At 37.5% G+C, this 13,722-nt stretch overlaps 1 protein-coding gene across 6 annotated transcripts in view; it reads left to right on the plus strand.

Annotated features, from left to right (window-relative positions):
- The window catches only part of BIRC6 (baculoviral IAP repeat containing 6), a 214,000-nt gene that overhangs the window by 23,010 nt on the left and 177,268 nt on the right, over positions 1–13,722 (plus strand). For all 6 annotated transcript variants that reach the window (XR_003513300.1, XM_027554971.1, XM_027554972.1 and 3 more), the window contains exons 2-3: positions 4,204–4,385; positions 6,364–6,501. Coding sequence is in view for 5 of the 6 variants with exons in the window: in XM_027554971.1 (XP_027410772.1) it covers positions 4,204–4,385; positions 6,364–6,501 (320 nt within the window). In the remaining variant the exon portion in view is untranslated. The remainder of the gene's footprint in view (positions 1–4,203; positions 4,386–6,363; positions 6,502–13,722) is intronic.

Below are 13,722 nucleotides of genomic sequence, written 5' to 3' on the forward strand. Positions count from 1 at the left end.
CTTCCCTCATTCTTGATACTCTATAATTTCCCTTCTCTTTGATGAACTTCTTTTTGTGATTCTTTCTGAGCAGGTTTCCTGACAACATTTCTAGTTAGTGTTCCCTCATCTGAGAATGTCTTTATTTCACCTTCATTCTTGATGGATTTTTTTTTTGTTGAATTGAATTTCTTTTTTGCAGTACTCTACAAATTGTTCAGTACCAAGTGAAGTCCATGATTTTTTAATGATAAACGTGCTTTTATTGTAGTTATTACTTACCTGTACGTAACATATCCTCTGGTTGCTTTCAAGATTTTTCTTTGTTAGTTTTAGTTTTAAGTTTCAGCAGCTTTTTGTGTCTGGCTGTGAATTTTTAACTTACTATTTTTGTGAAATTTCTCCTGCTCCCAAAGAAAATCTGTACTAATGCAAGTCATTAGTGTCAGTCAGGAATCTGCAAACTATGGCCTGTCTCCTGATTTTATAAATAAATGCTACTAGAACACATCTGCTGCTGCTACTGCTGCTGAGTCCCTTCAGTCGTGTCTGACTCTGTGTGACCCACTGGACGGCAACCCACCAGGCTCCGCCGTCCCTGGGACTCTCCAGGCAAGAACACTGGAGTGGGGTGCCATTGCCTTCTCCGAGAACACCTTTACATCCCTTCATTTACTAAAATAAAGTAAATAAATGTTTCTTTTGTAGTACAGTGGCAGAGTTGAGTAATTATGAGAAAAGACCTTAAATACTATTTGATCTTTTTATAAGAAGTTTGCTGATAATCTGGTATAGTTGGAGGAAATTTGAGTGTTTCTTATGAGGCCTTAAATACTATTTGATCTTTTTATAGGAAGTTTGCTTATATCTGGTATAGCTGAAAGAAATTTGAGTGTTCTTCTGTTAAATTTTCTGCTTGAATTTCTTTTTAAACTTTATCTGTGTAGGGTTCAAAGTCATTTTATAATTGTCTTCTAACAAGGTGCAACATGTGGTATAGAATGGGTATAAGAGTTTTCCCCCCTCTGTTTAAAAACTGAAAATGACTTCTTAGCTGATTTTCCTCAAAAACTTAAAACATTAGTTAAGCATGGCTCTTCTTTCTTTGAGAAATTTATTTTCAGACATTTTAAACTCATAGGGCAAATAAAGTATAAATTTCTGTTTATTTTAAAGGTAGCCTTGGAAGTTTAAATATAGGTTATAAGTTTTTTTTATTAATGTTATTTGCAGCATTAAAATGTGTTGACATTGTTCCATAGTAATACTTCCAAAACCATAAAACAAAGCAATATGAATAAAAGTGTAATTTAACATATAATTTCATACAAAATTTTGAAAAGGTATTTTCTTACTGAGAGCTCAGCCATAGGTTTCTTGGTTTCTTCATCTCTTTTATGAACCTTTATGTACTTAAAATTGTTATTCTTTTAACTGAAAATAAATGTTGATTTTTACCTCCCATTGTGAAACCTATGCTTGTTTTTTTTTGCTGTACAAATACTCAGTTCTGGGTCACACTTAAGCACACATGGATTTCATTTTTTTCCAAAATTAGAGAATTTGTGTCCTTGATCTTATTTTTTGTCAGGTAAAAAGAGTTGCTCGAACATGTTAAGACGATGAAAAGTTCCCTAAAATGTTCTTTGTTCATTGAAGGATGTTTTTTCTTCACAGAAATCTAGAACTTGTTTACTGGTAGATGTAAATAAAATCTTGAGCATACTATGCGACTACATTAACAGAGCTGTTTTTCTTGAAATAAAGTTCTCAGGCTGAGTAAAAGATTCAGAGAAAGAGTCTGTGGTGGGTTGTATAATCTTCCATCAGAATTCACGTGCTCATGGGAACCTCAGATTGTGACCTTATTTAGAAACAGGGTCTTTGCAGGTGTAATTAGTTAAAATGAGGTCATATGAGCTCAAAGAGCCTTCAGGGTAGGGTAGTATGGCCGATAATCAGTTTACTGTCTTCTGCTGTGCAGTACAGAAAGTCACTGCTTACAAATGGCCTTTTGTAACTCAGCTCAGAAATACTGGGAATGGACTCATCTGAATAAACATGGTCCTTTTACATGCTTTGTGGGCCTGAGAGACTTCTGAAGTCATTGCCAGTAAGGCTGTTTGGTCACTGCATTACTTTGAGTGCTAATATTACATAGTGTAAGAAATTTAAAAAAACAGTGTGGATTTTTTTTTTTTTTTTTTTAGTCATGATCTATTGAATTCTGGGGTTGCATGGAAACCCAGTTGAAAACCCTGGTGCAGATTTTTACATTTTATACCTCTGTACAAGTTTTAACAAAATAATGGTTTTTATAGTTCCTTAGCTAATGACCTATCCCTAAAACTAAACAATTTGTAGTTTTGTTTTTTTTTTAATTTTACAGTTATGTGTGGGAGGCATGGCACATATGGGAAATCCCTGCCTTCTGCTGAATTTTTCTGTGAACCAAAAACCTCTATAAAAAAAGGAATAGTCTGTTTTAAAATTTGAAACTATCTTTACAAGTTCTTACGTAATTTTACTCTGAGTTCCTATAATTTGTATGATTTCTTGTGGTTTTACCTAGAGATGAGAAGTGGTAGGTAAATATTCCTGTTTTATTGTATTACAGAGATTATTTTTCTGTATGCTGACATACATTTCAAACCAATAGATCTGAGAATGAACTATAGAAATTCCATGAATTTTTCTGTTTTATGTAGATAATGAATAAGTTTCTAATCAGTTTTGTAATGCCTCCAAGATGAGAGAGCTATAATAATTTGAGATTAAGAAAGCTAACCCTAATATTCATTGATTATAACATGTTTTATAGTTGTCCTAGATATTGATGAGTAGGACCCTGGTTTATCTCTTTGCTGCTTTTGTATTACTGCTCAATAATAGTACCAAGATCAGGAATGTTCTGTAGACTTCTGGTGGGAGTTTAGAATAAGGTGTACTGACTGGTGGCAGAATTACTTGTCCACAGAGAAGTTTCTTCACTAGTACAATTAAATTTTACAGTTGATCATTTTTTTCAAGTCTTTTTATAGAGACTGTATTCATGACAGTGTTTAACATTAGTCTTTTTATAAATTAAAATGTAGAAATCAGTGTTATCTTTTCCAAATTGTGCTTTTTGGTTTTATATTTAAAGCTTCCGTGTTTTACTGTCTTTTGTAATACTCCTTGAAATTCTACTCTTAATTTATTCTGATAAATTGTATGGTTAGTATACTCATTTTCTATTAAAATACTCTTCTGATATTGATTCAGCAGAAACTTCAGAGGACATTGATCTTCAGTAGTAGTCGACTGTGGTTTTTCAGTGGTAGTTGAACTAAGAGACTACTCGTTCTCTTAACTTAGGTTATAGCCATCGTCCATAATTTTATCTCAGATATGTATGTGTGTGTACTCAGTCGTGTCTGACTGTTTGCAACCCCACGGACTATAACCTGCTAAGCTCCTCTGTCCATGGAATTTCCAAGGCAAGAATGCTGGAGCAGGTTGCCATTTCCTCCTCCAGGGAACCTTCCTGACCCAGGTATTGAATTTATGCCTCTTCTGTCCCCTGCGTTGGCAGATGGATTCTTTACCACTAGTGCCACCTGGGACTGGGAAGCCATCTTCCCCCTGGGAAGCATATCTTAGGTATAAAAGCCCAAAAGAACTTTTGAGGTCATTACCTAGAAACTGTCCACATTGACTTTATGCTTAATGACTTTTGTAGGGGAAGTAGGGAAAGATGTAAAAAAATACTGAATATTTATTTTAATTACAGTATAGTTGATGTACAATGTTGTATAGTATTGGATATTTAATTTTTTTTCCAAACAAATTATTTTGAAGTAGTGTAATACAGAGAACTTCCCTAAAACCTTTACTAAGTTCCACTAATTTTAATATCTTAAATATTTTACCACACTTGATTATCATTCCCTCATGTATACATTCATACTGCTTTTGCTCACTTGTGAATAGGTTGCATATATCATATCCTTTTATCCTGTTATGCCTTCATAACAGCAATATAGTTTTCAAGTTCTGATAATTTCATATTGTTACTTTAAGCTACAGTACATATTCCAATTTAATCGGTTCTAATAATGCCCTTTAGAGAATCTTTTTCTAATCAAAGATTATATAAGGTATTTAGTTGCCATGTAAGCATTTATTTTAAAAGATCTTATTCGTCTTAAAATCTTCAGTGTTGAATTTTTGTTCTTTTAACAGCTAAACCAGGTGGACAGGTGAAATGTCAGTATATTTCTGCCGTGGATAAAGTTATTTTTGTGGATGATTATGCAGTAGGGTGTAGGAAGGACCTTAATGGAATCTTGTTGTTAGACACTGCTCTGCAAACTCCAGTTTCAAAGCAAGATGATGTGGTTCAGCTTGAATTACCTGTCACAGAGGTAAGTTGAAATAAGTATGCTTTTCTACTTAATGTAGTTTCAGACTTACTAGTCATTAAATGAAATTAGATTGTCCTTTGAGGATATTATCTACGTACCCCTATAAAAATAAGGAATTGTGAATTGTACAGGTTAAACCACTTTAACAGAAACCCCAAAATACAATGGCTTAAACAAGATAGTTTTTTTCTAGTAACAGTACAAGGAAAGTATAGGGACAACTTTGCTTACTGCAACATTTAGCTTCCGTCTCTTGAGTCCAAGACTGCTGCTTCAAGTCTTATTACTTCCCAGGTTTAGGGAAAGGGAGGGCAAAAGGCCAGGGAGCACACTGGCATTGCCTGCCTTTCCTTTCCTCCTTTCCCTTTTACCTCCCTCCCTCCATCCTTTCCTTCTCTCTGTACTCCCTTCTTCATTTTTCTTAATTCTCTTTTACGAACTGTTTCACGTGTGCCCTTTTTGTATTCAGTTAATTCATTGGCCAGAATGTAGTCATATGGCCACATTAAGCTGAGGTGGTTTTTTTCTTTAATATTAAAAAAGAAGAAATAAATATTAATGGACGACCAGTAATCTTGGCTATGTAACATGTTTCTTAACAATTCCAGATTAAAATTTCAACATACATATTTTTGTGTTACATATTTATTACTTAATTTATAAGTGTGTCCTAACTTAAATCTTTTTGTGTATGTTGATGTTCATATCATGTTTAAAACTATATTTTTTAGATTTATCAGACTTTAAATCATCTTAAAAATATAAGCGATTATAATGTTGTATTCCCCCCAAAAGTGAGATATTATTTCTGTCTTTATCCCAATTTGTTGATTATTAACTGTTTTGTGTTTGATGGATTGATATAATTAGTTGATAAAATCAATATAGCTTATTTCCCATTTTTAAGACATGCAAAGTGTTACTGTGTGGGTCAGTGTCATATCACAGTCATCTAGTATGTTAATATGGAAAGCATTTGCTGAAGTTCTGAGCTCTGAAAACAGAGTAGCCATCTTTTTGTCATAAGAATATCTCGATCTGGGGGCATGTTAAAATCTTTGGACAGAAAATTAATTATAATTAGTTCTACTTGTTTTGAATGTTTTTTCCCCTCCTACTTAAAGGAAATTAGACCTGGTAATATCTTAATAAAGCTGCTATCTTCTATACATTGTAGTGTACAATGAAAGATGGTATCAAACCATTGGGTTTTAAAAGGAACTACAGAATTACAATAAAATAGTTGAACATTTGTATAAAATGGACCCTGAAGTCAATATTTAGCTAGATATTTAGCCAACTTCTGCCACCTCTCCCACCTTGCCAGTTCCTGATGTCTGTTGCTGGTTTTCTTTCTTTTTACACAAATAATTATAGTTGTCTTGTTCATGTAATACTGTTCGTAGTTCTTCTACCACCCCAGGTACCCTTTCCTGCATCACGTTGGTCTCTCACTGTCTTACCTAAAGTGTGCAGTCCTGGGTTTGGTTGGATTAGTGTGGATGTGTTCTTTTCCATATATTGACCATATATTTCTGTTACTGTAGTTCATACTGAATACGTGGGTAACAATGCAAAGGGCTTTTTAAAAATTACCTGATGATTTAATGAGTGACCGCTCTTACGGTTTTACATAGTAAAGCTCACTGAGGGACTTTACATTTGTCTTTAAATTTTTCTCTGTTTTATTTTTGTTTATAGTTTCAGCTTGTCCAGTTTTTTCTTTCTGGCTTTGTTTTATAAAAACTTCCATGTATGGAGACTTTACTGTGTGGTACTATGCTGAGTACATTGCTTTATCTCATTTAATTTTGTTAACAGCCTTGCAAATCATTATTTGGTTAGCTAAGTTGGTTTAAAAAAAGTAGAAGTAGTAAATTTTCATATAGTACCTTTCAGAATTAAAATATATGTGTAAGAATCCAAATTAAACATTTTTGGTATGATTAATCTTTTGTGATCATCTTTTTTTATTTAGGCACAACAGCTCCTATCAGCATGTTTAGAAAAGGTAGATGTTTCTAGTACGGAGGGTTATGATTTGTTCATCACACAGCTCAAAGATGGTTTGAAAAATACATCTCATGAGACTGCAGCAAACCACAAAGTTGCTAAGGTAAGAAGTTAAAAAAAAAATTACTTTGTTTAGGGTTATAACAGAAAGAACATTTCCATACTTTTGCCTTTCTCTGTTCTCCCTTCACTGATGACTAGAGTGGGAGATAGTGCTTTGAATTAAATCCTTGGCTATATTTCATTAATTGTTCTGCATTTTTCTTTTAAGATTTGTAAAAAAATTATAAATGTAATACATATACAATTTTTATATTGAAGCATATAAAGTAGAAGCTGTTTTCTAAAAAAATTTTGCCTTTGTAAGTATCTTTTTTCTCAAGTCTAGCTGAAATTATACTAAAATACTGTGATGTACTGTTTGGACTGCTTAGTCTGTTTGGACTGCTGTAATGGAATACCACCGGCTGAGTGGTATTTCTTTTGGTGAAGTCCTTCTTTCTGGGATATACCAGGTACCTTCTCACTGTGTCCTTATATAGTGAAAAAGGCAAGGGATCTCTCTGGAGCCTCTTTTATAAAAGAGGGCTGCACCCTCATGACCTAAGTACCTTCCTTCCAAAAGCCCTACCTGCTAATAGACTCCCCTTTTGGGTTAGAATTTCGGCAGATGAATTTTGCAGGGATACAAGCATTGAGATTATAGTGTATACCTTGCTTTTTTTCATTGAATAATGTATATTAAGGATCTTTTCATATCAGTGCTCATATATCATCTGCATTCTTCCTAATATTTATATTGAAGTATATTGTATAAATTCACCATGATTTTATGAATCTTAATTCCATTAGTGGAATGTTTTATTTAGTAAAAACAGAAACCATGTTGTGCATTTCAACAGAGAGAAGTTATTGTGAGAAATTGACTTAATATGTGTATGAGAACCAGAAAAGTGAAAACAAAACCCTGAGGTAACACAGATGGTAACTGTGGGGAGCAGCACTCATTTTGGTCTGAAGGAACAGGATGTTCAGGTTTTAGAACCTAGATCCTTAAAAACTTAAGAGAAGAGCCTCCGTGGATCTGGGACTTCAAACTCCTGAGGTGGAGTTGTTATCCAGTAGGTACCTCAGGAGCTTGGAGATTGGAACCTGCTGAACTGAGACTCAGATTTCTGAAGAGAGGTGCTACTCGGCTGATGTTAGTGCCTCTGAGGGAGATATATGAGACTGGTCCTCGGAGTGCTAAGAAAACAGAACAAAAAAACTTCTGAAGATCAGAGGAGTCAACAGCTGCCACCAGATCCTTTGCTAACATGATGTTGACAGCAATGACAAGTAATTTAGCAAGAAGCAAGTCTTTTTTCCCCTATCATGCTTTCCAATTTCCATCCTGTGTTCCTTTGTCAGAACTTGACAGTCAGGAAACTGGTTGGTAAACAAGAAATAATAGTTTATAGTATCCCAGCCCCAACATGACTGAGAAGAGAGGAAAGGGTAGGTTTGGACCTGAGAGACAGTAGCTTAATAACTGGCACAGTCTGCTCCTTTGGCTACTCATCATCTCCATACATACCATCTACACATGTTTGAACTTTCATGCAACAAAAATGTTATGCTTTTACTTAATAAGAGGCTCTGATCCTAAAAAGAAAATGAAGATTTGTCTCACCCTGTCCCCAGAACAGGCAGACACAAAGTTTCAAAAGATACTTTATCCATCTGTAGGTGATACTAGCTACTCTTAAAATTTATAGTTTCAAGTGTTTAGGTAACAGAGCTGTGCTACCTAATCACTAAACCTAAATTAAACCCATCTAAACCTAAACACTAAATTAACTGCAACAAAAAATTCTTCTGTAAAATAATGACTTACCTCTCTGTGTCTTTATCTATCTAAATCTTCATCCATCTATCATTTATGTAATGAGAAGAAAATACATATAGTTAGCATATCTCTCAGTTCTATACTTGTGTATAGTATAAAGATGATATTCTTGATATTTACAGTCTCCTCCTAGCTGTTCCATAGTCCCTTTGTCCTTAGCCAGCAGTGTTGAGGTCAGGTGTCTTTATACTGTCAAGTGACCCAAGTCTTCACTCTTGCGGGGTTCAGATCCTTTGTAGTGCTCTGCTCAGTTGTAATTGTCCTTTCACTCTTGTATATTGGATGTGGAAGAGTTTAGAGGCACCCTGGAGAATCTCTTGGATTGTAATTAAATTCTCCAACTTGGTTTGAATGGCAAACCACTTCAGTATTCTTGCCTTGAGAACCCCATGAACAGTATGAAAAGGCAAAATGATAGGATACTGAAAGAGGAACTCCCCAGGTCAGTAGGTGCCCAATATGCTACTGGAGATCAGTGGAGAAATAACTCCAGAAAGAATGAAGGGATGGAGCCAAAGCAAAAAGAATACCCAGCTGTGGATGTGACTGGTGATAGAAGCAAGGTCCGATGCTGTAAAGAGCAATATGGCATAGGAACCTGGAATGTCAGGTCCATGAATCAAGGCAAATTGGAAGTGGTCAAACAAAGGATGGCAAGAGTGAATGTCGACATTCTAGGAATCAGTGAACTGAAATGGACTGGAATGGGTGAATTTAACTCAGATGACCATTAATCTACTACATTATATCTTCTGAATCCCTCAGAAGAAATGGAGTAGCCATCATGGTCAACAGAAGAGTCCGAAATGCAGTACTTGGATGCAATCTCAAACACGACAGAATGATCTCTGTTCGTTTCCAAGGCAAACCATTCAATATCACAGTAATCCAAGTCTATGCCCCAACAAGTAACGCTGAAGAAGCTGAAGTTGAACGGTTCTATGAAGACCTACAAGACCTTTTAGAACTAACACCCAAAGAAGATGTCCTTTTTATTACAGGGGACTGGAATGCAAAAGTAGGACGTCAAGAAACACCTGGAGTAACAGGCAAATTTGGCCTTGGGATACGGAATGAAGCAGGGCAAAGACTAATAAGAGTTTTGCCAAGAAAATGCACTGGTCATAGCAAACACCCTCTTGCAACAACACAAGAGAAGACTCTACACATGGACATTACCAGATGGTCAAACCGAAATCCGATTGATTATATTCTTTGCAGCCAAAGATGGAGAAGCTCTATACAGTCAGCAAAAACAAGACTGGGAGCTGACTGTCGCTCAGATCATGAACTCCTTATTACCAAATTCAGACTTAAGTTGAAGAAAGTAGGGAAAACCACTAGACCATTCAGGTATGACCTAAATCAAATCCCTTATGATTATACAGTGGAAGTGAGAAATAGATATAAGGGCCTAGATCTGATAGACAGAGTGCCTGATGAACTATGGACGAAGGTTTGTGACATTGTACAGGAGACAGGGATCAAGACTATTCCCATGGAAAAGAAATGCAAAACAGCAAAATGGCTGTTGAGGAGGCCTTACAAATAGCTGTGAAAAGAAGAGAAGCGAAGAGCAAAGGAGAAAAGGAAAGATATAAGCATCTGAATGCAGAGTTCCAAAGAATAGCAAGAAGAGATAAGAAAGCCTTCCTCAGCGATCAATGCAAAGAAATAGAGGAAAACAACAGAATGGGAAAGACTAGAGATCTCGTCAAGAAAATTAGAGATACAAAGGGAACATTTCATGCAAAGATGGGCTCAATAAAGGATAGAAATGGTATGGACCTAACAGAAGCAGAAGATATTAAGAAATGGTGGCAAGAATACACAGAAGAACTGTACAAAAAAGATCTTCACGACCCAGATAATCACGATGATGTGATCACTGACCTAGAGCCAGACATCCTGGAATGTGGAGTCAAGTGGGCTTTAGAAAGCATCACTAGGAACAAAGCTAGTGGAGGTGATGGAATTCCAGTTGAGCTCTTTCAAATCCTGAAAGATGATGCTGTTAAAGTGCTGCACTCAATATACCAGCAAATTTGGAAAACTCAGCAGTGGCCACAGGACTGGAAAAGGTCAGTTTTCATTCCAATCCCAAAGAAAGGCAATGCCAAAGAATGCTCAAACTACTGCACAGTTGAACTCGTCTCACACGCTAATAAAGTAATGCTCAAAATTCTCCAAGCCAGGCTTCAGCAATATGTGAACCGTGAACTTCCAAATGTTTAAGCTGGTTTTAGAAAAGTCAGAGGAACCAGAGATCAAATTGCCAACATCTGCTGGATCGTGGAAAAAGCAAGAGAGTTCCAGAAATACATCTATTTCTGCTTTATTGACTACACCAAAGCTTTTGACTGTGTGGATCACAATAAACTGTGGCAAATTCTGAAAGAGATGGGAATACCAGACCACCTGACCTGCCTCTTGAGAAATCTGTATGCAGGTCAGGAAGCAAGAGTTAGAACTGGACATGGAACAACAGATTGGTTCCAAATAGGAAAAGGAGTACGTCAAGGCTGTATATTGTCACCCTGTTTTTTTAACTTCTATGCAGAGTACATCATGAGCAATGCTGGACTGGAAGAAACACAAGCTGGAATCAAGATTGCCGGGAGAAATATCAGTAACCTCAGATATGCAGATGACACCACCCTGATGGCAGAAAGTGAAGAGGAACTAAAAAGCCTCTTGATGAAAGTGAAGTGGAGAGTGAAAAAGTTGGCTTAAAGCTCGACATTCAGAAAATGAAGATCATGGCATCCAGTCCCATCACTTCATGGGAAATAGACGGGGAAACAGTGGAAACAATATCAGCCTTTATTTTTTTGGGCTCCAAAATCACTGCAGATGGTGACTGCAGCCATGAAATTAAAAGACGCTTACTCCTTGGAAGGAAAGTTATGACCAACCTAGATAGCATATTCAAAAGCAGAGACATTACTTTGCCAACAAAGGTTCGTCTAGTCAAGACTATGGTTTTTCCTGTGGTCATGTATGGATGTGAGAGTTGGACTGTGAAGAAGGCTGAGTGCCGAAGAATTTATGCTTTTGAACTGTGGTGTTGGAGAAGACTCTTGAGAGTCCCTTGGACTGCAAGGAGATCCACCCAGTCCATTCTGAAGGAGATCAGCCCTGGGATTTCTTTGGAAGGAATGATGCTAAAGCTGAAACTCCAGTACTTTGGCCACCTCATGCGAAGAGTTGACTCACTGGAAAAGACTCTGATGCGGGGAGGTATTGGGGGCAGGAGGAGAAGGGGACGACAGAGGATGAGATGGCTGGATGGCATCACTGACTCGATGGACATGAGTCTGAGTGAACTCCGGGAGTTGGTGATGGACAGGGAGGCCTGGCATGCTGCGATTCATGGGATCGCAAAGAGTTAGACATGACTGAGCGACTGAACTGAACTACTTCTTTTGTTTTCCATCAATCCAGTTTCCCTTGTCAGTTTTAATCATATTAACCAGTAGATTTACCACCCACTTTGTCTGATGATTCAGTGACATGTTGTTGTGCAGTGTGATTTTTTTTTTTAAGGTATACAGTATAATGGTTTAATGTATATTGTTGTTCAATTGCTAAGTCGTGTCTGATTGACTCTTTGAGACCTCATGGACTTCAGCACAGCAGGCTCCCCTGTCCCTCCACTATTTCCCGGATTTTGCTCCAACTGATGTCCATTGAGTCGGTGATGCCATCCAACCATCTCATCCTGTCACCCCCTTCTCCTTTTGCCTTTAGTCTTGCCTAGCATAAGTGGAGAAGGCAATGGCACCCCACTCCAGTACTCTTGCCTGGGAAATCCCATGGATGGAGGAGCCTGGTAGGCTGCAGTCCATGGGGTCGCTAAGAGTCAGACACGACTGAGCGACTTCACTTTTACTTTTCACTTTCCTGCATTGGAGAAGGAAATGGCAACCCACTCCAGTGTTCTTGCCTGGAGAATCCCAGGAACAGGGGAGCCTGGTGGGCTGCCGTCTATGGGGTTGCACAGAGTCGGACACGACTGAAGTGACTTAGTAGCAGCAGCAGCATCAGGGTCTTTTCCAATGAATTGGCTCTTTGCATCAGGTGGCCAAAGTATTGGAGCTTCAGTTTCAGCATCAATCCTGCCAATGAACATTCTGGGTTAATTTCCTTTAGAATTGACTGGTTTGATCTCAATTACAAGAGGAACCCAAAATTGCTGGATAGCAGTGTTAACACCTAATTCAGTGCAACCATTGTTGTGCCCTTGGTGGAACATTCCTTCCTTGTCACAAGACCTCTAGAGCCTAAGGCTTAAAAAGAAAAAAAGCTGTAAATGGATTATTAAGTATAATAGCAACCCTGATGGGAGAAGCTATATTATGTGTTTTTTGTTGATTGAAAGCATATGCATAATCCTGTAACGTTAGAACTCCAGACTTTTACGCATCTCTCCCAATTAGTACTGTAAATGAGTCTTTGGAAAGGCCCACACTTTTTTGTCAGGTCATCTTCTGTAAGACACCACAGTAAGACAGTTCAGTTTCATGGGGCAAGAGCCCACTGTTGCCCCTACCTCTTCCCCTACCTCCCCACTCCAAGCCCCTCCCCCCACCTTTGAAGTGCGTTCTTACTGAGAAGCAAAAAGCAAAGTTGTATAGAATACTTTGTAGTGGCTTAATATTATGGCAGAAGCATTGTGGGCAGAACAGATAAATGTACAGTCAGAACATATATCTACAGTAAAGACAAATTGCTGTCCAATCCATAATGGAAGAAATCTAATATAATCAACCTGCAATCAGGTAATTGGCTGTTTTTTCTGGAAAACGGTATCCCATTGGTGGCTTAACTTTGGTATCTGCTATTGGCAGGCCTGCAGTTAGCCTGCTTAGTCTTGGTGAGAGCAAGTTCATGTTGGATCTGTGCATACCCTCTGTCTCTGTTACCATGGCATTTTGCATATAGATTCATTGAGCAAGCACTGGAGTTGATATGGCAAAAGAGTGAGTGACATTCATAAACTGTGGTATAATTTATCCATTTTCTCTATAATGGATGCCTTTTGATAAGCATTCACATATTTCACAAATATTTTCATACTGTGTTTATTTGGAGAGGTCTGTCCATAGACCTTTACCCTTGACTTCCTTGTTAACAGTCTTCCAATCCTCGTCTTTCCAGATGTCTGAACATCCAGCCAAAACGTTAGCCACTGTCCATTATTCAGTGAGGAACTTTACTTCTGGTCACCTCTCAATCCAGACAAAGAGAACAGTCCAATGTATTGGTTGAAGTTCTGCCCACTGAAAAGATTTGCCTTCATCCCTGTCCTGATTGGGACTGTGGTGCTGCAGCCATCCACTTTGGTACGGCACTTTCATAATGTGAGAACCATCTGTATGTCAGATCTAAAGATTTTTTTCCTCAATTATCCCATCATAGGGAGTTCCTTGTGAA

This window comes from Bos indicus x Bos taurus, chromosome 11, assembly GCF_003369695.1.
Source record: "Bos indicus x Bos taurus breed Angus x Brahman F1 hybrid chromosome 11, Bos_hybrid_MaternalHap_v2.0, whole genome shotgun sequence".
Lineage (NCBI taxonomy): Eukaryota > Metazoa > Chordata > Mammalia > Artiodactyla > Bovidae > Bos > Bos indicus x Bos taurus.